This window comes from Gallinula chloropus (genome assembly GCF_964237585.1).
Source record: "Gallinula chloropus genome assembly, chromosome: 5".
Classification (NCBI taxonomy): domain Eukaryota; kingdom Metazoa; phylum Chordata; class Aves; order Gruiformes; family Rallidae; genus Gallinula; species Gallinula chloropus.
In genome coordinates this window covers 74,655,786-74,683,706 of record NC_140090.1, presented here as the reverse complement: position 1 = coordinate 74,683,706, position 27,921 = coordinate 74,655,786, and the positions used below count along the sequence as shown (strand labels likewise).

The following is a 27,921-nucleotide window of genomic DNA, read 5'->3' as shown; positions in this document are numbered from 1 at the left end:
CATCTTTGTGGTTTATTGACCTTTTCACAATTAAATGTACAGCACAACTAAAACCTATTTTGGGATGAGATGTTTCACGTGAAACACTGCGTTTTGTACACCAGAATATGTTGTTATATGGCTTTTTCTTTTTGGTGTTACTCATCACTTTCATACTCTTCTTCATCCCCTATGGGGTAGGACTGGATGTTGTTCTGGGTATACATTTTTGTTTTCACAGGACAGTTGTGATCCATGAGTATTGCCTATGGGAAAAGGAAAGTGTGGGCATTAGTGTTTCTGCCCTGTGACATGATGAGCCCTGTGGTTGCCTCCACCACCCGACCATCTGACTGCACCCACCAGCCAGGGATTTGCCCCCTCCCCCCCGAACCCAGAGCCCAAACTGAAATCAGTTGGAATAAATGGAGTCCACGAGTCTCAGGGTTGTTGGCCCTACAGACATCACCAGCAACTTTCTGTTACCATACTGGAGTCAGTACTTCAGCCCACATATTAAATAGGAATACAGCTGGCTGCCCTCCAGCTGCAGGAAAGGTAAATCGCTGTATTTAACCCCTGTCTATTAAAAGCTGGATGAACGTCCAAGAGTCCTACTACACTTACTACATTCTTTGGGGTTTTTTCCCTAGGCCAGAGCCTGTACTCAGAGCATTTGTGTAGTGTATTTCATGAACGTGAATAGTTAAAACCCAAACTTAATGAGGCTGAGAGCACGAAGTAGGGATGCTCCTTTTGACTCTTGTCAAACCTGAAACAAATGGCACATCAGTTGAGTGACACAAGCCCCGTGGGGAGCAGGAGTCACTGGGTGTTTCAAGGGATGTGGTGGACACAAAGGTGTTTGAACTTTGAGGGGAGGTACTGTCCCTTCAGTGAGTGCCACCATGGTGCATGTGAAACCCAGGGGAGCACACCACAGGCATCGTGTCTCTAGTAAGACACAGCAGCCTTTTTCCATTATTATTTCTTTTTCTGTTCCTCAGCTGCAGTAAATGTTAAAAACTAAAATCAGTACAGGCTACAAAGGTCATGACAAGGGATTAACTGGAATCCCTGGGATTCTGCAGTCCAAATATGTGCAAAACAAAAGGTCTCTGGCCTCACGTACACCACTGTTCCAACAAGATTCATTTTTCCACCTTCTGTTCTCTCATACCAGTGCACAACGTGAGCAGCATGTGCAGCAGGTCCTGTCCTTACCTTACAGAGATGTGGTGCTGCAATTGTGAGACCACAGCCATGCAAAATTACCTGTACATTTCAGCTGAACGAGCAACTAGCAATGACAGTTTCAAGCCAAATCACTCTTGTTCAGTGTGAGCAAGGATGCAGGGCTGGGTGGGCTAGGCCTACACCTGGGGATAGATGGTACAGCGAAGACTGGGACTTGTTTTCCAAGATTTTCCCAGCTCTGGCATCACAGAGGGGATTGTTCTGCCTACTGATCCCACTGCTGTGTCATCCTAATTCCCTTGGGAGCTTCCTATCTTCTTCCTGAGCAGATGAACCCTTCTGAGCAAAGCCATGGGTCCCTTCATGCTGTCAGAGGGGTTTTAAACCTGGTCTAGGGCAAACCTGTAGGAACAGCACATCTTGCAACAGCAGCGTAGAGGAGCAGGTGGAGGATATTGTGTGAAAGGGCAAGCTGAGCTACAGAAACAGGAGAGAGGAGAATGGTATAGGGTGGAAAGCAAAGGAAAAGCAGGGGAACTCTTTGCTCCAGGTGTGTGGAAAGTAGGTGTTCACATGTACCCAGAGAGCAAATGTGAACATCCATGGGGGAAAAGCTGATAACCTCTGTGTCACTTTTGAGCTAGGTGTCTTAGTCCCTAATTTTAGGGCTGGATCAACACATTCACCTGTTCAGAGACTTGTCCCTAGATGTCCCCTCCCCCAGCTGCAGGGGCCTGAGTGAGATGCCAAACTGGGCTAGCATCATTCTTCTCACACACCATATAGAACACAGACTGGGAAAGTTCTTTAAAAACAAGAGAGTCAGGATAAGGCCATGCTACAGATAAGAGAAGCCATCTGCATGTGCTGTAGAGGGCTGTGGGGGGAAGCCAGGCTGAGGCAGACAAAGGAATAAACCAGCATTGGTCAGTGCAGTTCTAGCACAAGGACCACAGCGTATGCTGCAGCAGATGGATGTCTGCTGGACCCTGTTTTGTGATAACCAAGTTTGTGGCTCTGTAACAGGTGACTAATACAAAGCTTTTCTTTCTATATCTTGGACGTACAAAGAAGGGAGGGGGTTATTCCAAAGACAATGCACGGGGGTGAAATAAACTGTGCTGGTCCCATCTTCACAGGGAATCACAAAAGTGATTCTTTTGGTGAAGTTAAAGGCAAAGACACAGAGAGAAGTTATCATTTGAAAAGCAAAGAAAATCCCCACCCAAAACCAAAAGAAAGCCAGTTTATGCTTACCATTTTCTCCTCTTTGGCAGGTGGACTTCGAAGGAAAAAGCACAGAGGGGCGAAGAGGATATCTACAATCCCTATAATCGTCATGAGCCATGGAAATCCAATGGCTTTTGCAATGGCACCACCAGCAGAAGGACCTTGTACAAATAAAAAGCCTTTTCTGAAGATCTCTCCGGGGCAGAATTTGCAGCAGTCCAGTTAAACAACATTCACTATGTATACAAAGCTCCCTCTTTACAAATTGGTCTGAGGAATGTAAAGACATGTGTGTAGCTATAACATAAACCTTTCCTGGCTCCATACCCCACATTCATTGAGGGAATTAGAGATGCTCTGAGCAGCATCCGTACTTAAGAAAGGAGAGGGTCAGTGGGGAGTTATTCCCCTCACGGACTAGGAGGACCACAGCTGTGGTGTCAGTTTTCAATGTCTCAGGGCCTCTTTCATAGGGATATCCCATTTGTGTTCAGTGCCTGACACCTTCAAGCCTCTTATAGCTAATGAAGCTGAGCACGGTGTTGTGGCAGAGGAGGGAAACAGGTGCCAAACACAGAATCACAGAACATGAGGAGTTGGAAGAGACCTCGAAAGATCATCTAGTCCAAGCCCCTTGCCAGAGCAGGATCACCCAGACTAAACTGCACAGGAACGTATCCAGGCAGGTTTGAATGTCTCCAGGGGAGACTCCACAATCTCTGGGCAGCCTGTCCCAATGGTCCATCACCCTCACAGGGAAAAAATGTTGCTCCTTATACTCACATGGAACTTTCTCTGCTCCAGCTTGCACCCCTTGCTCCTTGTGCTATCTCTGGCCATCACTGAGAAGGGTCTGGCCTCGTCCTCCCAACTCTCACCCTTTACATATTTATAAACATCAATAAGGTCACCCCTCAGTCTCCTCCAAGCTAAAGAGGCCCAGCTCCCTCAGCCTCTCCTCATAAGCAAGGTGTTCCACTCACAATTACCTCTGCCTTGAGTTCTTGCAGCAAATAAGAACCCATGCTCATAAAGCCTGCTAATGCCAGTGGGATTCTCACCTGGCACCATGGCATGTTCTCTGTTCTGAAGGGCGCCTTGTAGGCAGGGGGAGGCTGGACTTACCTATGGCGAAGCCCATGCAAAAGGCAACATCAGCTATTGCATACACGCTGCCGTAGACTGATACGTGACGTAGATCTACGAGGTAGCCCATAATTGGCATCATGGAGGAGTCCACCATTCCTGCTCAGGAGGGAGGGAAAGAGATTTCAGAGAAATATTGCCTTTCTTTTTCTTTTTCAGTGGCTTGGCCAACTATGTGCTAAAATGAGATGCAAAAGCAATTACAGATCTCTTGTTTATTCTTCAATAAGCAAAAGATTTGCTTAACAATAGACTGTATTATCTGTTTTATGTTCTTTACTATGTCAGAGGTTGTGTATGAATGTGTATACACATACGTACATACTTGTGACACTGGAGGACAAGAGAGATACAAGCTTAGAGAGCATGAACCACATATCAACCATCTTATATCACCTGCCAAGTAGTTTTCACTTCAGGGAAAGTCCTTTTGTATGAACTTACACTTATTATAGGCCTAAAAGTTTGCTTTGCATTAGTCTCCAGTCAATCAAAATTACTATGATCGTCGTAACCTGCTTTTTGAGCCACTCTCTAGCAAGAGACAGCACGAGATGGCTGACAGAACTGCTGAGACACTGGGAGTCTGTAGTTGCGTTAGGAAAGAAGTTACAGGCACAAGTCCTTCGTGAATGAAGATGCCCCAGAACAAGGGCTGACCAGCCAAGCACTAGAAACCAAGCCGTGGTTGCTGCTCCAGCCTGACTGTGTGGTCCTGCACAAGCGAGGTTCACACGCAGACTACAGGAGGAAGAGCCCATGCCCATGGGCCTGGGAATGATGAACAAAAATGTAAGCCTGTCTTTTCCATTTTTTTTTTTCTATGAAAATGTCTATATAAATTATTTTCTGTGGGTTTTGGGCAGTGCATGGCTTTATTTCTGAAAACAATGTATACATTCAGGGACCGTTTCAAAGATCTGTTTAGGTCGACAGAGCAATTCTGGACAGGCTTCAGAATCCAGCCTGGTTCAAACTGCCTGACCACTGTCCTTTAATCCTTCTTGCTTGGGCCACGTCTCTGGTTTCACTACCATCAGATTGGGAAGGCAACAGAACTCATTTTCCGTGTCACTTCATATAAAACAGTTTTCACATGAACAACAGTCCGGAAGAAGTCGTCATAATTTTTCTTACCGATGGCAAATCCAACTCCAAAGTTTGGTGCTATGAGCCCATAAATGTTTTTAGCAAATGGTACCTATAAAGGGAATTTCAGGCAGTTAATTATGTTGCACCACACAGGCTAACGAGGTTAGTTTTCATTCTCCAGGATTAATTCTCCAAGTAGCTACGGCTCGCTCTGTGCACACATGGGAGTCAGTGTTTGATCCTCGTTCTGGGCTACTGTTTCACACAACTGTGCCTTAAAACTACTGACACACTTACAACCAAGAATAAACCATTGAGTGACAGCTCAAAAAAATAAAGGACCATCCTCCTCCTTTCAGAGCCATTCTTCCTTAAAATAATTGGAGCACTGAAATTTGAAAGCACTCACCACTCTGATCTGGATCCTATTAACTGCACATTGTTTAATAACGTCTCACAGAGCAGAAGCTGCAGCAAAATCTCAGGGGGGGAGGGAAGCACATACTTGAGGATGAACACAAGAACATTCAGATGCTTTGAAAGATACATGATCTACTTACGCACAAAATGCTTATTCCCACGATTAGCATCCCAAGTAAAGCGCAAAGCCACCTAGCAAAGAAGAAACATCACTCAGAGACTGGTGATACCGAGATGTCAGAGCTGATCTGAAATGCTTCAAAGTCCTGCCTGAAGTGCTGAGTTACACCACCAAAGCAGCAACGTGTTCCAAAGAGCGATTCTGCTGCTACAGAACAAACTTTAATCATTTCCACCATCAATACACCGCCCTGGGAAAGGCTGGAAGTGGTACACGAAGAGACTGGGAGATTATTAGTATTTGTAAATGAAGCGTACCTTCCCATTTTGTGTGCGAGTATCCCAAAGAGATTAGTCCCAATGAGATAAGAGATACTAGCTGGAAGAAAAGCAACGCCTGCAAAACACAAATGAGGTGTTTTATCAGCGATGATGTTAGTGATGCGTTAGGAGAAACTAATAAATCCCAGGCACTGTGATTTTGATCTGACTGTATCTAATGGACTCTCCGTGCATAGCCTTCCCCCCACCCCCAAAAAATCAAATATCCGGTTTCTTGCAGCCTTTTCATGAAACCTAAGAGCATCATCTATGAAAAGCAGGAGCGATGCAATGCCTTTGAAAAGAGTTTTTCAGCATCAGCTACAAGGACTGGTGCAGGAGAGGGGATGGAACAAAGAGCAGAAAGTTTATACCTAGCTGCAGTAAGCTTTGGGATAGGTCAAGGCAACTCTTTTGTGGCCACATGGCTTATGGAGCATATGCTCAGCATATGCAGCAAGCCCAGAACAGTCAGGGGTGGGCAAATCCCTCCCCAGAGGAGGGGGCAGCAGGACTCCTGCTGTGGCTTTGCAAATCACCATCCCCTTCCCAGAACACCATGAGGCCTCGTGCTACAGGGGAGTCTGTCCTGCCATGGTATGGTCCTTGGGCAAGCATCTATTGGTAATGGAAAGATGAAAAACCTTGAAAAACATGGTTTTGAAATTGTTTAGCCGATATATTTACAGTAAAAGTTAAAAAGTGAATTTTATCCGTTATTGGTTTAAATCAAACCCTGTCACTATCTGTGATGAGATAAGGGCAGCCAAGTGAATTCTTTTTCCTACCCCATCCATTTGGAAAAACATGGTGGTTGGGACCAGCAATTTTTTCTAGTCCTGAGTTTTCCACCACAGTGGTTGTATCTGGAGTAGATGCCAGCTGCACAGTGGCCAGAAGAACTTCTGGTTTAAAAGCTCTCCTTGACCATTCATCCTCTCCCTACACATTAAGTCACAGGGCAGGACTCAGCCAGAGGGGAAACTGTCAAAGAAGAAATGCTAATGGAGAGCATGGTCTGACATCACCTCGGCTGCCTGGAGAACACCAGGGAGGATGATGCTGGTGAGAGCAGGGACTTCCACCCTATGAAAAATATTGAGAGGTGGAGGAACAGGGTGACTGCACGTAACACTGTATCCTCGTGCAATGGTGTTGAATGGTTTGCTCACGTGCCTCGGGAGGAAGATGACACAGTATTTTTCTGTTGTTCCTATTAAATTTTGCATCTTCTTAAGTAAAATAAATCTGGGAAACCTGATGAGACTGGGAAAGCTGGACAAATTAGTGCATGCCAGAGCAAGCCTTCATTTGGTCGCTGCGAAATCAGGTAATTCAGATTTAGACAGCAGCTGCGACGTGAGGGTACACAATCAAACTGTTTCCTTTAAGGGTACATGCTCATCTTTCTCCAAGGCAACATAGATTTTCTCATTTCCTGCCTATCCATCTTCCCTCCTATCTCTCCGATATTCATAAGAAAAAACCCCCAAACAAACCCAAGAGGTAATTTTCAGCACAGCAATATCCCGTGATTAAAATCCTTCTGGGTGACAGTGGTGGTGCTGGGGAAACGTTTTCACCTGTGTAACCAACCACAGCTACTTCAGTACTGCTTAGGCAGAACTGTTTGTACCAAGTGGCCACATACAGCAGGCCTGGACACCCAGGAAAAAAAAAAAAAGAATATTAAAAAAAATACTGCAAAGCCTTGTTAAATTTGGTGTGTCAGATGTGCTATACTGAAGGGAACTGTAATTTTCTAAATAAGCTTTATGCACAGGAACATTAATTGATCAAATCAAGGGTTGGGTTTGTTTTTTTTTTTTTTGTAACCTCTTCAGATCGTGCTTCAAACAGCTGGATCTCCAAATTGTGTAAGATAATCATTTGCTTAAAACCCTGCAGTTCAAGACATAATTTAAGAGGCTTCAAAACTTTAATTAATGCTGTCAAACCAGACAAAGCGTAATGGAGTCAATTACTTATATCATTAAGGGGTAAAATTGGTCTTAATTTAAAATGGATATTTTCCTTCTAGGAACCTCTAGTCAATGAAGAGATCTGTAAATCTCTTTCCCGTTGCACCAGTGATAGGAGACTGTAGTGAGGGAGGTAGATAAGCAATCTTTCTTCTCCTTTCTTCTCCTCTGCATTAATTTTGCTGCATCACAGGCCAGTGCTCATTACCACACCCAGCATGTCAAGGACTTCTAGCTTGGCCACCCTAGTTCAGAGTTTGCATTGATGAGAACGAAGGATTGCAATTTCTCCACAGTGTTGGGACACCACATTAAGATAGAGCAGGGATATTACTTGGATGCTAGCTTAACATCATTTTCATGAAGGATTTTTTATTTCCAATGCCACATATTGGTATTAAAAAAACACCCCCATGAAATGTCACCCAAGACGATTCGCATCAACATCCCCCACAGAGTTTGACACTCACTGGAAGTTAGTCCATTTTCTTTTTTCTTCCACCCCCCAGCCTCCTGTTCACCTCAAAGGGAAAGTAACTGCCCTGTCTAACTTGATATGTGGGAAAAATTCCCAGTTTTCCTGTGGAAACTGGTTTCCTGGGACTGTGTCCCTGTTACAGATTTTAAGGGGGTTCAAGCTGGGGCTCTCCCATGGCTTTCTGTGGAACGGGATGACTAAATAACCATTGAAAGGGTGTCAAATCTACCAGATTCAAGGGAAAATGCTCCTCATGTCCTGACATCTTAAGTCAAGTCCATCTTTCTTCCACACATTATCAGGAGCAGCCCTGGAAGGGGTACGTGTTGGCATGAGCACGCTCTGCACCAAACTGACTGCAACTGTGTGGGTGTAACAATGGCAACGTAAAGATAGTAAAAAAGTCTACCCTGAAGCATGCAAGGAGACCCTCTGTAGCAGGACCAGAACTGAGGCAGTCATTAGACGAAGTATAGAGATGCAAATAACAGATGGTACGTTACCAAGTTGCCATTTTTTTGAACACATGGTCTCCATCATCCAGATGGGCAACGCCGGTTCAAGCATGGCAATCGCCATGTTTGCAAAGCAGATTGATCCTTAGAGAAAGAAAAGGGGGGAGAGGGGGAAGGAAGAGAAGGTAAAATTATTTCTTTTGACTAAGAAAATAAAACCCCATGAAAAGAGCAGGTGCTGTTACAAAAAGCATTGTGTTTTTACAGCCCTGTTTGTCACACATCGAATGTTGATTAATGTTAAGCAGAACAGAATGCAAAACCCAGCAAGGCTAACTTTCTGTATGTTTCTGTTCTCCCAGAAATTCTACAATAAAGGTTAAGCTACTTTCATAACGTGAAGGTCTGCAGTGAGCTTGATGACATTTAGAAAGTTCATGAGGTCTGTCTGTTGTACAAATGATTAGCTAAAACTACAATCTTTTGGTCTTTACCCAGTCTCCTGGGGCAAAAAAGAGCCATGTTGTGTAAGAGGCACAGGCTCTGACCCTATGCCTCCATCACCTGAGAATGACTACAATGAGATAGGGTATGTTTAGGATCAAGACCTCCATGGGACAAGCAGAGAGATGCGTCTATGAAGGAGAATTTTATGTAAAGATGCTAAAGCAAGCAGCCAGTAAATCCATGCAGCAAAGCACAGGTCTGCCTGGGCTTGCCCAGCCCTATGAATTTCAAATGCTTCCAAATCCCTTTTGAATTTCTGGACCTTTAGTTACCCAGACACAAAGGATAACAAGCAGTAGAAGCGCTGATTCACTCTTGCCCCCGAGCTCAGCTCTGTCCCATGCCACCGCCTGCAGATCGAGAGTCTGGTGCATCTGTGTCAAGTTATCTGCCCTCAGCAGAGCACTTCAGCTTTAGCACGGGGATCACTAAACCCCACGGCATTTCTTTGGATTGGAGATGTCTTTCCCACTCGCTGAGAGGAACCTGAGGCAGTCAAAGCCTAACACAGGGCAAAGGGACATGTCCTCTGCTAATCCCTTACAAAATGGCTGTCAAGAGAATTTGGAAGTCACTCAAATCTGTGTTCCCACTCTTCCTCCTAATATTTATAAACTCTGAAATTTAGGAAAATATTCTAGACTCCTACAGTCACTTACTATCCAAATTTTACTTTAAAAATAAACCACAACTTTTTTTTTAAAAAAAAAATTACTACAGATCTTTTTCTTCTTGAAAAAAAAAACAAAAACCCACTTAATTTGTCCAAGGTCAGAGAAACATTATTTCTCCTGAAACAAGTTCCCCATCATACAGTTCAAAACCAAATGAGCACTGATGTCATTCTTTGCTCAAACCTGTCAGAATGTATCAGACTATGTACCCACTGTTCCTAAAATGAACTTCCAGGCTAGCTGGATCAGTCCCTTCCTGAGGCAAGGAGCAACAGTTCAGCTCTGCTTTACCCTACAGAGGAAAGGTCAGGGCTGAAGCTAACCTTTCCACCCCGCTGCACGCCCTCCCTGCTGTGGTGTCTGTGAGGAGCCTTGGTTAAACACCTCAGGGCTTCCCTCTTCCAAGCCAAGAACCAGCCACGCTCGAGCAGCTTCTTTGATGCTGGGAAAACACTTCAGGCCACAGAAAGTGCAGAGCCATTCTAAGAGAGAAGGCTTGAATAGCAAAGGGCTTCTTCTACTCTTAAACTTCACAAAACAACAAGTGGTAACATGTGCATGAACGCATGTGTTCTATCAACATGCATATTGCATCATCAACACACATGTGTTGATGCCCCAGGATCACTGGGGCTCACCAAAGTGGTCAGGTACATGTTGACAAAGGTACTTCAGAGCTTCAGGACTTGCCCCAAAAGCAAAGCAAGAGCCTGAGCTGGAACTCTGCAAACTCGGGGCAAAGCCCAATGAAGACTGTGCTGCCTCAGCAAAGCTTGTCCTAAAGAAGATTATATTGGGTTTTTTTTCCCTTCTTGCCTGGAGCCAACTTCTCTTTAGAGGGCTGTTTCCCAAAGGCATAAATCCTACATTGTTGGCCAGAAGGCGTGAAATCACAGTCTCCTAGCTGGACCCCATCCCTGCAGCTGAGATCACACCTTGGCAGAGTGCTGTAGCCATCATGGACCCCATCCCTGCAGCTGAGATCCCACCTTGGCAGAGTGCTGTAGCCATCACTGCTGTTTTTCCATGAAAAAGCAGGTAAGTGGTGAAAAGCTGCCGTGCACCTCCTCAAGAACCCACGTGGTCACGATGACATCTGTCTCAGCCCCAGATTTGGATCTGGTAAATTAAACTAGCTTGTCTGTCAATACAACTTTGCCACCCAGTAGCACCTGAAGTTTCTCTAATCCCTGTCAGGGAGGTCTGGCTGGGAGAATGACGCTGACTTTGATCACTGAGCACCTACCAGCAGTGACAAAGCATGTCAGCAAGGTTTCTTTTGCCTGGGTCAGGAGCACTGATGGCACTGACTCTGAAGCATCGCCTCCCACACTATCCACACAGGAGGCAGAGTCTGTATTTGCTCCCAATCCTTTCTCCTGCAGAGGTTTTCGTGTGAGCAGCTCCATCTGGTCCTGTCCCTCTGATGCCCATGAGCACACAGTCAACAGGAATGGCTGCAGCACATCCTGTAATAGCTACTGCTGGCACCAGAGGCACCCAGGCAGCAGGACTGGCCGTAGGGACTGCTATATACAGCAAGGGAATGACAGCACCAGCCTCCTGTCTGTTGTGACCATCATCGTTATTAACTCATGGGCAACACGGGTTATCAAGGGAAAACAGTCCCACTTTCAGAAAGAAGAGAGGAAGACCATGCTTGAGTTCAAGACACCTTGTGTTAAGAGTAATATTGTGCTATGGAGAAGACAGATTGGCCAGAAAGCGCTTGTACTTTGAGAATACAAACAATTATGACTCAAGTGTATGACGCACGCTCAGGAGATCGAATCTGAATTTAAACCATCACATTAGTGTACCTAAATAGAGTGCAGAAAGCACTTAAGCTGCTAGTCCATTTGCAGCATACCTAAAATGCCCTTTGTTTTCACTTGTGGTTAACAAAGCCCACTAGAGATGCAGAGATTTTCTTAATGCAGTAGTTAACTGCCTTAAAAACCATTCAAAACCTTTAATCTCCCTGAGCAGTGCAAACCCAATGGGACTTTTAACCTTCCCCTCTCTAATCACTGTAACTGAACATCATACGCAGTGTGGGATCTCTGCATTCCCAGCAACCTTGTGAGGCAGAAGACATAATACCCGGGCTTAGATATATGGAAAAGTGGGGTGTGATGCCCTGCCTGGATGCCCTAAGGTGTCAGAGCACAGAGTTAACCCTGCCATCCCAACCAACCACTTGTCCACCCTTCCCTGCCAGCGTTAGGAGCAGAAGTTCCCACGTTAGAAAATAAAGCTTGGAAAATAGTTCATTCCTTGGGGTAATGAAACTTTCAGATTCTTTTTACTTAAAAAGTAACAGCTTCAGAACTGAAGCAATTAATGTTTAAGCAGCGTATCCCATGCTTGGATGGATGTGCATTCATAGGACAGATAAATGGCTGAATTTATGGTTGGTATTTGGTGTTCAGCTCAGAGAACCAGATTTGGTCTGCAAGGGAAATAAAGCAGAAGAGGCTGAGGTTAAAGAACATCAGCATCATCTGTACTGTCAAAGCATGGGGCAGTCTCTGTGCGTACTGGGAAGCAGTACCTAACCCCACCAGTAACCTTCTCAGATCCTGGGTGCTGATGTCGGATGGGAGCAGGACAGGTCACCCAGAGCAACTGATGAGAGCAGGAGGGACTGGAACAGAGAGAATCTTTATGCTTCTCCCCCTCTATTCATCTTTCCTTTCTCTGCCTCCTGTTGTGTCCAGTGGCACTGGATGGGGAACCAGGAGGCACTGACAGCACCTGCCCTTTGGTTCCTTTTATATTCCTTAGTTTAGACTACCTTGGCATGAGCAGCTAAGTCTTTGTCAAGCATAGTCTGTCCTTGGAATCAGTCCCCTGGTCATACTTTGTGGTTTAAACTGCGTTCTGTTGCAAGTTAGACCTTAACAGGGATTATTCTGCAGAAGTCTTTTTATGCTAGATGAATCTCACCTTGCAGCAACTGCTTTGAGACACTGAACTAGATGAATGACAGATCCGGTGTCCTCAGACAGGTACTGCCTCTGCTACACTTTCCCCTCAAATACTTCTGTTCTATGAAAAAGGCTTTAATGCTCTGAGAATTTCTCAGGGAAAAAAGTTTGTGGAACTTCAGTCACAGTTCGACCAAGTGTCTCGTCAAAGAGTTTTGGGTAACTCTCGTTCCCTGAGACCACCAAGAAAGAGCCAACCCCCAAAATACCTGGAAGAATCGCTTTCTTGGGCAAGCAGGTTATCCTCAGCTAAGGAACAAACTGTAAAAATATCAATCTCTTTGCAGACAGTTCATGAACATTAGGGAGAACCAGGCTTAAGGACAGACTTCAGAATAAACACCCATCAAAATGCAGCACAAAGAGGCAAACTTCCCTGGAGACATTCATTACACAAATGATACAGGTAATGCCAAACGTTCACCATTCAGCCCAGACCTTTTCTGAAATATAACCCAGACTCTAGAGACCAAGCACGCTCCCTCTTCAAACACAAAGCAAGCTCAGAGTTATTCCCTACACCTGCCTGCCACATGCTGGCGATTCCTCCTTCTGAAAGCCTCGGCATTGTTCACTTGCCTCATGGAAAGTTTCGTGGCCACATCTCATTGCCTGAACAGGCAACTGCGAGTCATTAGTGTCCTCTCAGCCAGAAAGACACTTCAAACTTTCTGCCCATTATGTTTCTACTGGCACATTCATCCTGTATTACCAACAGGTTATATTCTTCTTTGAGCTGTATGCAAAAGTAACCAGCCAATGACAATATTGTTAAACCAGCTCAGCCTGAGGCATTCCAGGATGCCAGGTATAACACTGGGGGTTGTCAGAAGCACAAAAAAACCTCCCAATTTTTAAAAATAATTTTTAAAAAGGTCCAGTACCTGCTGCAATAATGATATATGGGTCCTTCAAAAGCGTCAGTAACGGCGTCCCCTTCTGACTCTGTGGAACAAAAGCTGGGATTAGGAAAGGCAAAGCATCATCCATTGCCTTGACTGTTTTTACTTTAATACTTACTTCTGCTTGTGCTCTGGATGGCTGCAGGACAAATAACTGAATAGCTGTGGAAAGAAACCAACACTGTAACATTTCTTGAAGAAGTGGGTTCCATGGTGGTAATACGAAAGGGATGGACGACAAGGTGATACTGACTCTTCGTATTTACTGACCTCCATCCAACAGAGCTAGAGCTGCCAGCACCAGGAAAGGAGAACTCTTCCCCACAAACTCATACATGACGCTCCCAAAAGGTGGGCCCACTGCCAGAGAGAAAGAAAGGATGCAGTTGTGAAGCCACATCTCTGACCCCAAACAGACGCCCTCTGCAAGCGCTTGGGCATCCTGCTGTTGGCACTCAGTGGCCAAAAAGCTCAAGTTAAAAATCCTCACAAAGCTCACTGATCATGACAACAACCATATTCCCCAGAATACTCATCTGTGTAAACAAAAGCCAAACATCTCAGGGATCATTGCCTCATGTAGGCATCAGCATAAGAAAGGTGCTGCTGTGGGAAAAACTATTCTTAACATGCACCACGAGTCCAATCTGGAGATGACTCTTGCTGACACCTTCTGATGCTTTCACGGATGACAAGTACATGCTTTGGGAAGGCTGGGGGTGACCTCTCTTGCCAGCAGTGCCTCCAATTCACTGACCTAACACTCCCATGGCGAGGCCCCCTAGTGCAATTCCCATGGCGTTGCCTCTTTCTTCATCATCCGTGTACACACTGGCGAGCATACCCATCCCTAAAATTAGGAAAACAAACATAGAAACAAAAGCACAACACAAAATTATACATCTGTGTGCTCCAGGTTATGATCATCATTTGCCAGCCCTTATACAGAGGTGACAGCACGTATCTCTGTGTGTGTATATTGATGTGTACGTATACAATGAAATATACAACGATGTATATTCTCTCCCCATAGAATTCACTTTGAAGCAAAAGGGGGTTTGGTAATGTAAATGGTCTGCAAGACCATGTTCTACTGTACAGTATTATCTGGGTGATTTAACAGTGTCATGATTTGCTAGAGTCCCTGCCTTGGTCACAGAGCTTTCAGATGATGCTTTTCAAGGAGCAGAAACAAAGCTTTTGACAAGTATTCCCCATCTACACCCATTTATACCCTGGGTGCTTGACGCAAAGGTCTGGTGACCACTCACAGCTGTAGCTGTGGTCAGTGCCACTGTGCTCTGGCAGGAGGTATTATGCAGGGCTGATTACTTGGAAAATGGGGATTTCAAGTGCAGCATCCAAAATGAAAGGATACTTCTGACTTTTATCTTCACGTGTCTCACTTCTGCATTGGATGATGAACCTTCATTTCACAAAAGGAAACAAGAAGCCTAATTAATTTGTGGTTTTGTGAAGCGCTCGGACACTGTAGGTGTAAACACTGCAGAAGAGTCCTCATAGAGCTTAATAATTCTCTTTCCAAATCAAGGTTTAAGTAGGGCCCAGTGAATAAGCTCCACAGCTACACAGAAACAGAAAGCAAAATATTGCATGATCGTTCATCAAGTGAATGCCACCCATCACGTGTATCCAAAGAGAGAGGGTCCCGTGTGGATTAACGTGCCTATTGAAAGTTGTGGGTGGTGTCAAATCGTTTCCATGGGCAGTTGAAGAGTGAGTCAGAGAGCAGTATCAGAACTCACAATGGATTTGTGAGGTTTGGGGAAATATTCTGGAAAAAAAATAGGAGTTAATACAAAGAGGAGAACACAAAGCTTTACCCTTAGGTGGGAATGATTACATGCACGAATGGGGTGGGAGGCAAAAGACTGGCTGGCAGGGATACTACAGAAAACTTCATTTGCCTGTGAGACGTGAATTGACCCTCACCTCCATCAACCCTTGTAAGGTGTCAGAGCTTCTTCCGAGGGCTGGGTCTGGTTCAGCCCAGGAAGAAAGGTGAAGGTGACTGGAAACTAACCAGAGAAGAGCAATCAGGGTGAGCAAAGGCTTAGAAAAACATCTATGAGGAACAACTTCAGGACTTTGAATTTACAACCAGAGAAGAGAAAACCAATATGAGATGTGATAACAGAATTGTAATAAGGAAAAAGAGCCACAAAGATAAAGCAAATAAACTGTTCTCCGTGTTCTCTCAAGTCTGGGAAGAAGAAATGAGTTTACATGACAGTAAGGAAGCTTTAGATGAGACATCAGAACAAACTTCCTGACAATAAAGGTACTTAAGCACAAAGCTAGATGCTGAGGGCATTTCTGTAGGCTCCTGAGAACATGCCTGTCAAGTATGCATGAGGAATAACAGATACAAAGCTGATCCTGCCTTAAGGATAGAGGTGAACTAGATGGGCTCTTGGCCTTTTCTGCTCTATTTTGTAGGTTCTCTGAGAATAAAATCACCTACTGACCCGAGAGCTGTATCTCAAGGTGCCCACTGCACAGAGACTGAGTTAAAGCTGGACAAGAGTTTTGATTCTGGCATACCCTCCCTCTGGAAAGCTTGACCTGTCACCTTAAGTGGTACAAGGAGAAAAGATAGATTTTCTTGCCTCCACTCCTCCTGCCTTGTCTTTGCCTTCGCTATCTCTATCCTTGGCCTCTTATACCAGCCCCTGCCTGCTCCCTCAGCCACTTCCTCACTCATTCTCTTCCTCCTCAGGCTCAAATCTCTGCTTAACCAGTGCTTGTGGCACAGCTTCAACCCCATCTTCAGCACAAGGTGCTTCTTGCTCCAAGTTTGAATGCTCAGTCTGGGGTGTCACATCTCCCCAGCCGCCCCAAGCAGTGCTGCCCAGATGTGAGCTGCTGCAAAATCCCTGGAAAAGGAACCTAGGAGGAATCCAGCTGCCAAATTCTTGTGAAGTTTCTGTGGAGTGTATGTGACCCCTGCTTATAGGTCAGTCCAACTTGGAAGGGGGAGTTTTCCTGAGGAAGCCAAGAGACACGTTTATGACAAAATGCTCTATTCACCTCCTATCCCAAACCAAATGGATATTGCTGCTGCCATCATGGGATGTTTTCCCAAGAAAAGAACACAAAATGTTCTAACATGAAGAGAACATATTTTCTCAAGGCTCAGAAACGGTTCAATAATTTGGGCTGAAAACACATGCTCCATTTCATCTGGTCATTAAAGAAATTAGAACTTTATATTAGAAACCTGGAACAGGTAAACAGAGTCCAAACTGGCAGACAGCATGGCAAGTCCCTGAGAACAGCATTTTGTAACAGAAGTTTCAGGAACAGACAGAGCTCCTGTCCCTACTTACTACCAACATAAGTTCCCGATGACCTTTACAACAGCTAAAGATGAATTTGAAATGTTGAAGAAGCTGATGCCGAAATCCCAAGGAGAGAGCAGTTCATTTAGTGTTCTTCCTTGCAGCAACCCAAATACCAAGGAAGGCAGAGAAGACATTTGCTTTTGAGCTACTTGATATGAAAGGGACAGGAAAAAAAAGTGAAATCGATTTAATTGAATATTTTTGCACTAATTATTGAAATGGCAGACAAAATACAGTTCAGAAAATGACTAAAAATGATGCAGTCAGTGTGATCTGAACCGCTGAGGGAGCTGGAGATGTTTAGTCTGGAGAAGAGGCGGCTGAGGGGAGACCTTATCACCACCTACAACTACCTGAAGGGAGGTTGTAGAGAGGTGGGTGATGGTCTCTTCAGCCAGGTGACAGAAGATAGGACAAGGGGAAATGGCCTCAAGCTGTGCCAGGGCAGGTTTAGATTGGATATTAGAAAACAAATTTTTACTGAAAGAGTTGTCAGGGCCTGGAACAGGCTGCCCAGGGAGGGGGTTGAGTCACCTTCCCTGAGTGTGTTTAACAGACAGGTAGATAAGGTACTTAGGGATGTGGTTTAGCTTAGGATAGGAATGGTTGGACTTGATGATCTTAAAGGTCTTTTCCAACCTTGTGATCTGCATTTTATTCTATCACCTCTTTACTTACCTGCCACTGAAGAACATGAGGAGCCCACTCCTTGGAGGGACCTGGCAATGAACAGTAACGTGTAGCTTCCAGAGAAGGCAAACACTAAAAAAAACAGACACCCAAAACAAAACAGAGGTACATTTTTAAAATTAGGTTAACTCTAACTAGGTTTAAAAGTTAGATTTCTTGAAACTATCACAAAAACTTCATACAATTTAGCCAGGCATTTGCAGTGACTTGTGCCACTTTCAATGCTAACTGCATTATTTGCTCTTATTGCATTTGGATGTGTCAGTGCTGAATGGCTCTCAGGTGTCTAAAGCCTCCTGGTGACACAGAATGCAAGTGCACAAGCAGTTTTAGCTAATTACTTAGGATTTGATTACATCCTGCTCTGCTTCGGCTGCACATAGGAGGAGTGGTAAGACTGACCTTTCCAGCCTTGCCTCCCCTCCACTGTCACTGCTTCATCTAGGGCTGCCCTGCCTGAAGCTCCAGGCTCAAGGCTGGGAAGTAAGACCGCCCCAGAAACCCAAGCACATCTCTGCTTGTAGAGCCTGTGTCAGTGTCATTAAATCCACCATGAGCTTTTAAAAATTGCTTTCCACTCCCATCTCTTGGCCACCTAGGGAATTTTGCCAGACAGGTTATAGCTGGGGAAAGCTGCTACATGCCAAATCAACTCAACATCCACATGCACTTCTCCCACCTCCCTGCGGCATTGTGCCTCTTGGGCTCTACACCAGGTCTTACAAAATCCCTACCCACGTAGACAGAGAAAAATCAGGAATAACGGAAGGCAGGCTGTCAGCACATCTAACCATAATTCCCTCCACCATAAATTAGGCTCACTTATCTCCACCCCAACCAATATTTGTCTATCATTCCAAAAATGCAGAGTCATCAGCAAGTATAAAATCAGGTAATCTCCAGCACTTTAGTCCCCTTGATAGTTTTAAGGTTGTTATTCCTTCTCTTATATACAGTGGACATGGAAAAGTGTTTTTGTCAGACTCTGATACATCCTACATCTGCTTTCTGAAGCAAAGCTGGTTCTTTCACTATTCCTCACAGGCTTCTACAGATCCTTGGTGTTCGCCTTTCCACTCATCCATCCAGTGCACAACTGTAAGTGCCATGCCAAAACCAAACATAATCCAGCAGCTAAAGCCTTATCAATGCCATTAGAGCAGACAAATTATCTCAGCTGACCTGCAGACTGTGCTGCTGTTTGCACATCCCATAGCGATGTTTAACGACACTATGATACTGTTGACTCATACTCTACTCATGAGCCACTGCAGCTTCTGATCTTTCTGATAAGCCCCTATGGCAGCTAGTTGTTAAGGATCCTGTGAGATAGCAAGAGGTTTCTCAAGGCTGATAGCTTTCCCATGGCTATCTGTTTAAAGCTCTCTGAGCACTGCTTTGGAGTACAAGAACCAGAGAGAAAGATTGAGCCAAGGTGGGATGGAAGGTGGTGAATTCCTCAGAGCACATTCATAAGCACATTCAAATCTCATCAGCATCACCATCCACATGGAGCAGCCACCCTTAAGTTTTCCTTGGAAATTAGTCTCTCTACATCAACAGGAAGAATTCTTAGAGATAATAATTATAGATCATTTATTTAAAATTTGCATCTGGGTCAGACCAAATAGTATGTAGGCACTTACTGATTGTTGACACAAACATGATGCAGAAGCCAGCAAACAGTGGAATCTGGTAGCCTATTCTGGAAAACAAAATGAACATTCACATTTCTGGGATTGTCTCTCTGACATTTTCACTTACACTTACTCACATGAGTGCACACACCACAGAAAACCCAATCTGTAGTGCCTTGGTAGGCTTTGAACTATTGATTGTGGACCACAGGATCAAATTTGTCCATGTTAATAATTGCCTTTGCACCTTGCACAGCAGACTTTGTGTCTGAAACCCTGGAAAGGCATAGATTGCCCTGTTCTTGTCCCACCATAACTGTTCCAAATAAAGCCCCTCTGAGCCTCCATGGGGTTGCCAAGAATATGGGAAGGGAAGATGTGTCTGACCATGCTGAGCTTTGAAATCTCCCAGTAGTGTTTCAATGCTTGTCTCTGTCCTCATGGGACAATGACTATAATGAGACACAGTCACACCAATGGCTTTACATTGGGAAAATTTGTCATCAGCTTTGTTGGGAGTTCTGCCTGAGCCACGAGCACTGGAAAAGTCCCCAAAGAACCTGAGGGTGAAATTGTTGTTCTCTATGGGTTTAGTAGTAAAAATGGGGCTGATCAAAGCTTCCTTCATCAGCCCACTTCTTCATCAGGACTCAGAAATGCCTGGTTGCTCTAAGTACTTTCAGGTTTCCAGGAAATAAAGGATTTTCTGTCTGGAAAGCAAACACATATTTTCAGCAGCTAAAAATGATATTGCAACAAAACAGTTCACAACATATCATTTTCCATGCCGTTAGAATTCTACCCTAGAATCAAAACCACTACCCAGGCAGCTCTGAAGAGTCTGTATATTCTACTCAGCACACTTTATTTTTTTTTTTTGCAAGATCCTGCATTTTAAACATATTAGTATTATTTAAGGGCCAAATTCTTCAGCAATGGGTGATGCTTTTCAAAGGAGTACTCACTGGCTTCAACTTCCTACGCCCAGTTTGAGGCTATTGGGCATTAGTGCTGGCAATATTGGCTTAAGTAGGTCAACCAAATAATGGAAGTGTGTAATTCCTTTTCATTTTTAATATCATCAGTCCTGAGACAGGTGAATCAACCCAATTATTCTAAGCTTTGTTTTTTCATTAATATAATTTGTATACAGGTAAGGCCAATGAACAATGGAAAACTCTCTGAAGTGCAGGGCTCAATGATCATTAGGTCACAGAGACTTTAACCATAACTGCTTTTATTTTCAATTTGGTGTTGGAAGCCACTTTTAATGCTCAGTGAAGTACTGCCCTGGCATTGTACTTGATTTTTGCATCTCTCCTTTATCTTGGACAGAGTCACAGCAAGGTGTGAAGCAATACCTAGCAGAGGGCGAACTCAGTTCTGCTCTTGCTACCCATCAGACCATGATGCTTTCTTGCTCACACTGAGGTCTAACATTTACCTTTCATCCAAACAGAAATTAGTCACAGCTAGTCTCTTTAGCCAAAGTCTGCATCGCCAGTGATCATCAAACAGGAAGCAATGGTATACAGGTCAACATAGGACATATATTTGTGCTGAATTGAGTCACTATAATCCTCCAAAAAGCTAAGATTGCCTGAAGCTTCACCCACAATTTGAAGATGCACGATCCTGGTGTGCTGCCCCTGCATGAGACCACTGAAGTCATGATTGCTCTTGCTCAGGGAACAGTCTTACCCACATCCAGCTGACAGTTACAGATGCAGACTGTCTTTTCCTGTGGAATCTTAGCACACCCTGCCTCCTCCTGAAATAGCAGCACTAATTAGCTGGAGGTTGTGCTACCACAAATGTCTCATCTGCAGCTGCATTCCCTGATCTAGCCAACAGATAGTAAAGAGCACAGACTGGGAGCTTTTTACCGAACAATTCCACTATGTGGCATAAATAATCACCAAAAGGAGAGGCACTGACTCTAATTCAGTGATCCTGCCCCTTGGCCTGGGCCATTCACATTCTTCCCTTGTGAAACCTGTGAATATGTGGTTTCTACTTCTTGGCCATGGCATGACATGCTCCATCAGTTATCTCTATGTTTTGTTCCTCTGCACACGTGCAACGCAAAAGAATATTACAGCCTGTCTGTTCTTTTTTCTTGTTGCCACACTCCAACATGTCATTTTCTCTGGCACTCCTCTCTAAAACCTCCAAGAGAATCTGGAGCAGAGTCCAGCAGGTTTCACCGAGGCTACCTGCAGCTTAAATTGCTCCTTACAAGTACTTCTGACCTCTGGAAAAGCCAAAGCCATTAGCTGAAGGAGGAAGAGGAAAGGCTGACAGAGAGCACCTAATTTACTCTGTTTCAGTGCCACGATGACCCCAGACTGCAGGACTGGTTGGAAGCGGATTGTACCCATTAATAAGGTTACCCTACAATAAGAGAACAGATCGATGGGTCCTGTGCAGCAGTAAAATAAAGGTTACACCCACCAGGATAGTAGCTGTTGTATGATTAAGCCCTCTTTATCCAACCATTAGAGTGCTGCAAATCCACAAGGTCTCAACTTTGTTACACAGCTACAGTGGCACCACCGTGAGCATCCCTTGTTACTTCTGTCCTGCTTGGCAGGCTGGCTACCTCCTGCATTGCTGGTAAAGGCTGGGGGGACGTACTGCATGAAGATTTTCCTCAAGGTTGTGAACCAATGAACTGCTGAATGTGCATGAAGGTAAGGAAAAACTTGAGGGGTAAGGATGTGGTCCCCATGTTCTCCACCCACACGTGCTGTAGAGATGGGGCAGAACCGGTCACCTGAATTACCAGCCAAAAACTCAAAGGAAACCTTATATATATATGAACTGACCTGTAACTCAGCACTTACAAACGCTATGTATCTCTACCTCACTCTTTGCATGTATCTTGTCGTGGTCCTAGCTGCTCTCTCCCCTGCAAAGAAGTTTAAAGCTGTAGCCAGAGGGGTGTAAAAATAATGATGAAAGTACCTGTTAATTTTTGCTGATTTTTGAGGCCAGTATGGATAAGCACAAGGTTACAACAGTGTATCATTACAGACCGGTAAGCCAGAAACTCTGTACTCAATTAAAACTCCAAATCACTCCAATTGTATTTGACTGAAAAATTAAAACCATGAACGGAAAGTTCCACCTATGTGGGAAGAGAGACACACCGGGCATCTCAACAAACTCTGCACCCTGATCCTGAACTGAACAACCCACCCTCTGTCAGCAGTGATATTCTGCTGAAATTCTGTAGTAACAGCAAAAATCATTTTCACTGAGGTTTATCAGTGCAAAGGAAGAGTCTTCATAAGGATAACTCAGATATTTTCTGTTTCATTTATAATAATCACAATTTTCACACTGCTTTTAACTGATCGTGTGCACTCAGTTATTAAGAAATGTCAGCTTGGAGGGGTTTTGCCAACAACTCCCACAGTTAATTGATAAATGTCTCAACTGATAGTTTCCACTACACAGTTCTCAGAAGAAAGACAGATCCTGGTGCTGAGATATACATATCGCATGAAAGAAACCCATTTATCCTTAAATCTAATTTAGGGCCACTTTGCCACTATGGTGCCATTTCTGCTACGTGGGAGGAGTCTGTTGCACAGGATGCTGGGACGATGTGCTCCTTGATTTTATTCTTCCAACTTGTTGGGCATCTGAGCATGCAATCCTGGAATCACATGCTCAGCCCCCTGCAAAAAAAACCCCAACCCTGTAGGTTGTTTCCAGGAGGAAACCTCAGCTTATAGCACTCATGTTCACACTGGTGTGTTGCCAACCCTGGTCGCAAAAGCAGCAAAGGGAGATGTTACAAGAACACCCACTGCCAAACTGGCAGCTGCTGCTGGGGAAGGTGGTACCCCATGCCTTGGCACAGGCAGCACCAGGTTCCCTTCCTGAGATGCTCAGGCGCATGGAGAGGCATCAGCAGGAACATGCACCTTCTTGCTGAGGCAGATGTCTACCAAAGAAAGAGCAGAGATCATATCTACAGCGTGATGTAACTGTGCTACTGAAAAAGCCATCAACAACATGGAACATGTTGTTGCTTTTCTCCTGGTTTGGCAGGTTGTGGAAATGATGGCACTAAGAGAGAAAAGTAAATATCAACAGGGCAATAGATCTTTGGGAAGATCTAGAATACCTAGAGAACTACCACGAAAATATTATTTGATGTTGTTTACTTTGCCTGTGGATGACCCATCATATCCTCAGAAAGAATTCAGAAAATCCAGGTAACAGAAGTCTGTTTTCCTCCTCAACTTGCAGCAATATTTGTGGAAAAGTAACTTTGCCATGGCAAACTTCTGTGTGTGCAGGTGGAATGCCGGAGGAGATGAGGTGAAATGAGAGAGGAATGAAACCGTCTGTCTCATTTAAAGCTTTTGTGTTCAGATCGGTTCCACAGATTGAATATGGGCTTTGAATTCATAACACTGTGCATCAAACCGATGCTTAGCCCTCAGTGGTGTACTCTTCTTTTTAATACTCTTTTTAATTTCAGATTGAAATTAAACACTCAGACAATATATATAAGCTGTAAGCTGTAGTTCTGGCTTCAAGCCCTGAAATACGTAGCATTAAAAGGTGTTGGCTGTTTTGGTTATTGCCACATATGATAAGCACTGACTGCTTACACAGAATGGTTTTACAAGGACAAATTTCTGGAGCATGTAATTTTCTGAGAGGAAAGTTCTTTATAAAAAATAGTTTAAATAAGAAATATGAAATCTAGTGACCCAACTGAATACAGCTTGGAGTGTATTTCCTGCACAGATCGAGCTCTTACGTGGTTTGGGAGGACTGCAGCTGCTTCTGTGGGGAATGGTCACACAAAATGCTAACAATAAAATTAAATTAATTAAGAACATAGGACGTTTATATGATATTGTAAATACTTTTTGGTCTCTAGACATCACTAGTGCTCAGATGTTTTAGGGGGAGTGGTTATAAATCGTTGATATTGGTACTTATACCCTTGATCCTGGCTTACATAGATTTTCCATAGTGCACCATTTAAACACGTTTCGTTCACAATATCATATATATGCCAGAATTTAAAGAGAACAAATTGGAGGCTGGGCTAGAGCATGTACTGATGGCAATCTGAGATCTGCTGGACTTCGTGACAAATGTGGCACAGCAAAATGTGACACTTGATCATCTTTCACTGAGGTCCACACAAATCTCCCACTGCTTCTTACCTCAAATTACCCAGAATTGTTGAACACTAAATGGCATCAAGAGCTGTGAGTCTTTACGAGAGCAAGGGAGGGATCTGAACCCTGCCTACAGCTTCAATTTCATATGTGCCTAATGTAGGAGTAACAGATATCTCATCAGTTCCCACTGCTTCGTTAATGCTGTAGCATCTTTTGGCTCCAGACAGCTGTACTGAAGACATTTCAACACTGTTTCTGAAGAAGTTTCTGTAAGAACCAGAGAACTCAGGAGCTGAAGGAAAAGTGTACAATACTGAACGTATCAAATGGTGCAGCTTACCCATTTATTTTGGAAAGGGTGTGGGCACTTCACTAAAATATTCCTCCAGATAGATAAAGTGAGAAGGCCAGGAAGTGAGGGCCACACCAGAATTAAAAATACTTGGTTTGAAATTCGAGCTGGGACTAAAACATCGATATAAAATCCTGAGCAACACAGCAGAAATAACATACCTGTTTGTCAGTGGCCCTATGAAGGGGTTAGTGATTAGCTGCACTGTTGCTTTTGAAGCAAACAAGAGACCGACTTGAACATTTTCATTCAGCAGGTCCTTATCTTCCTTCGGGCAGTCAGATGGGGAAGGAGTCACATTTACTATCATTTGTTCTGTCTGGGTATGATGCAACTCTCTGGGCTGTGTCTTATCAGATTCGTTTCCCGTAACCATTGTTGAGTTGTCATAGTAGGAGAAGATGCTCTGAAAATTGTCCATCGTTGGTGAGACCACATTAGGCTTAGTAGTGTGGATTTCTGTGGCATTTTTCTCATGTTTGATGCTGTAAAGGTAACTGGGAATTATTGGCACTGGAAAAACAAATAGAATATATTGGCATCTTACTATTAGGTTATTTGTAAATGGAATCACCAAATTTTCTTGTTGGCTTTGCCACTGATTAGGAAATACAAGGCTTTCCTACTGGGCACATTAGTAAGGATTTTGAACGGTGGAAACACAGAACTAAACAGAAGTTTGCTCATGGGAAAAAACACACCCATAACTCCTAAGTGCAGTTTAGTTTCTTTGCTGGTTTTCATACATGTAAGATTTTTCTATACAGGTGTCATTCAGAAAGCAAAATGTACAAGTATCAAAATCCCTGTCTGAAGAGTCTCTTCGTTGCACGACTGCACAAACCCATTCATTAGATTGTGAAAACATTAAAGATGAGAAAACCACTGAAACTAGTGTTAAACTAAAAATATAAAACCTGTAGTAAGTCATATTTCTAAAATAAACCACAAAAACATTGATAAGTAACAGCCCCAGAAAGAAAAAAAATTAAAATACAAACACTCCTGTATTAAGTAATCAGAACTAATATATTGATGTTTGCATATCTCTCTGGGTTTTTTTAAAACATGCACTGAAAAGATCATCCAGAGGGGACCTCCTGTATATCCATTAGGATCTTAGGTGCAATTTAATAGCAATAATATATTATCTCTGAAATTAGCATTTCAGAATTTGTAAAAACAGATGTCAGGTTCATTCAGTTTAACACTAGTGACAGAATCATCCCTCCTGGTCTTGCATCTCCTGCTGAAAAAGCCCACGCTTTCAGCAGGTCTGCAAACTGTAGTAATTTCTAGGGCTTCTAACATACTTATTACTGATAATTAAATGTTATCAATTTAATTAGAAAATATATTCATAGATAGATAATCCAAAACTGACTTGCTGAAGATAGGTATATTTTAACCTAAGGTCCACGTTGTGGCATCGGCTTTTAAGCTGAAGCCCCCCAAGAAATTCAGGAGTGTGCTCCAGAAGCTGACACTGCAGCACTGTCCGAGAGCCAGCTCTGCACATTGTGTGTGTGTCTGTGTGTGTGTGTGTTTGCACACCCATTTACCACTATTTTCTCAAACGCTTTTCTCTCAATTCATATAAGCATTTGCACACAAGGGCTTCTAAAACTGTCCCTGAAGAACACCCAAGTGTTTGGAGTGGATCCCTGAATGTTGACGTTACACGACCGAAGCCAGCAAAAGTTGCATCTTCCACTTTGATCAAAACTTGGATTATTTTATTAAACCAACTCACAGAAGTGCTTTTCTGAAAACCCAGTTAGATAGTTTTCTTATTAACCTATCGTTTTATGACCAACGTGGGGGAAAGAGTAACTATCACAAGGAAGCAGGCATCTCCAGTGTTATCTAGCCTGTTGTTTCAGTTGCCTGACCACAGGAGAAAAAACCGATGATGAGCTAAAAATACTGTTATCTGTTCTGCGAAGTATTAGTGGCACTCAGCAGAGGAAAAAAAAGAATTACAAAGACCTTTTTAATACCCTTCCTTAACCTGCAATTAACATCAAAATAAAGAGAGCCTTTGATGTGTTCGGCAGCGTGTTCGGGGCACCCAGAATATCAATCGTGTTCCAAAAAACCAATAAAAATCAGTGCTGGGATATGTTTGCTCTGGGAGCATCAGCTCTGGGAGCATCAGCTCTGGGAGCACCAGCCATGCACTCGGGGGCCACACCTGCCACCGGAGGTTATTTCTGGCATAAACCGGGAAGAAGTAAAACCCAACCCAAACTAAACCCCCCCTCCCAGAGCCCAGGAACCATTCTACCTACCGACCACCGTGAGCAGCATGTTGTCCAGGAGCAAAGCGATGAACACGATCAGCAGGATTAGTTTGCGGGACTGCCGGCTCTCCCGGAGCCAGCGGAGGATGCTGAACTCGCCCCAAGCCATGCTCCCGTCCCTGCGGAGAGACAAAGGCCATTAGGGACCGTCGGGACAAGGCGGGGAGCCGGGCCAGCAGCTCCGCGGCGGTGGGGCGGCTCGGTGGGCGCAAGGAGCCCCGCGGCACCGCTCCGCGACCCCTCCCTCCCCCCACCCACCCACCACCACCCCCCCCGCCGCGCCGCACCCGGCCGCCGACAGCCCGGCCCCGGCTCACAGCTCCCGGCGCAGGTCCCGTCCAGCCGCACGCTGCGAGCCGGCAGGGCAGGAGCGGGGAGGAGGAGGAGGGAGAGGAGGAGGAAGAGGAGGGAGGGGGAGGAGGGGGGAGGAGGAGGAGGGAGCGGAGGAGGAGGCGGCACCTCTGGTCCCTTTGCGAGGCCAGGGAGCTCGGGAAGCGGCGTAGGGGGGGAAATCCTCTCGTCTCCCCTCCACTCCCCTCCCCGGGCAGCGATGCTCCGGGGCAAGGAGCGAGCTCGCCGGGTTGTGGGCAGGGGTGGCTATTTGCTGACTGTTTGCCTGCCTTGCCTGGGCAACGCCAGAACCTCTGTGAGCCCAACAACATGTGCCAAAGCAGATGCAGAGCGTGGGGATGTCACTGCTCAAGCGCTGACACACGCGAGCAGCGTGCCCTGTCGGCCACCCAAATCGAAATAGTGCCACTGATTGATTCTTTCCCCGAAACCAGGCGTTTGCACCATTTAGTGTTTAAATTGCTCGTTTTTCTTGTCTGCCTTGCACAGCGTTCCAGGGGTTGTGCCCTGCCTGTGGCATCTGGTCGTCAGCATCATCGGTTTCTTCTCAATGTTAGAAAAGAGATTAACTGTG

The 27,921-nt window shown here is 44.5% G+C and overlaps 1 protein-coding gene across 1 annotated transcript; it reads right to left on the bottom strand.

Annotated features, from left to right (window-relative positions):
• Window positions 1–137: 137 nt before the first annotated feature.
• SLC18A2 (solute carrier family 18 member A2) lies at window positions 138–27,105 on the bottom strand (the record flags this gene model as incomplete). Its single annotated transcript, XM_084265429.1, has 15 exons — window positions 138–245; window positions 2,434–2,567; window positions 3,532–3,651; window positions 4,690–4,753; window positions 5,205–5,256; window positions 5,503–5,581; window positions 8,469–8,564; window positions 13,476–13,536; window positions 13,612–13,655; window positions 13,764–13,853; window positions 14,251–14,343; window positions 17,537–17,620; window positions 19,195–19,253; window positions 24,855–25,206; window positions 26,985–27,105. The coding sequence occupies 15 exons, from the start codon at window positions 27,103–27,105 to the stop codon at window positions 138–140; spliced, it is 1,557 nt and encodes a 518-aa protein (XP_084121555.1).
• Window positions 27,106–27,921: the final 816 nt, after the last annotated feature.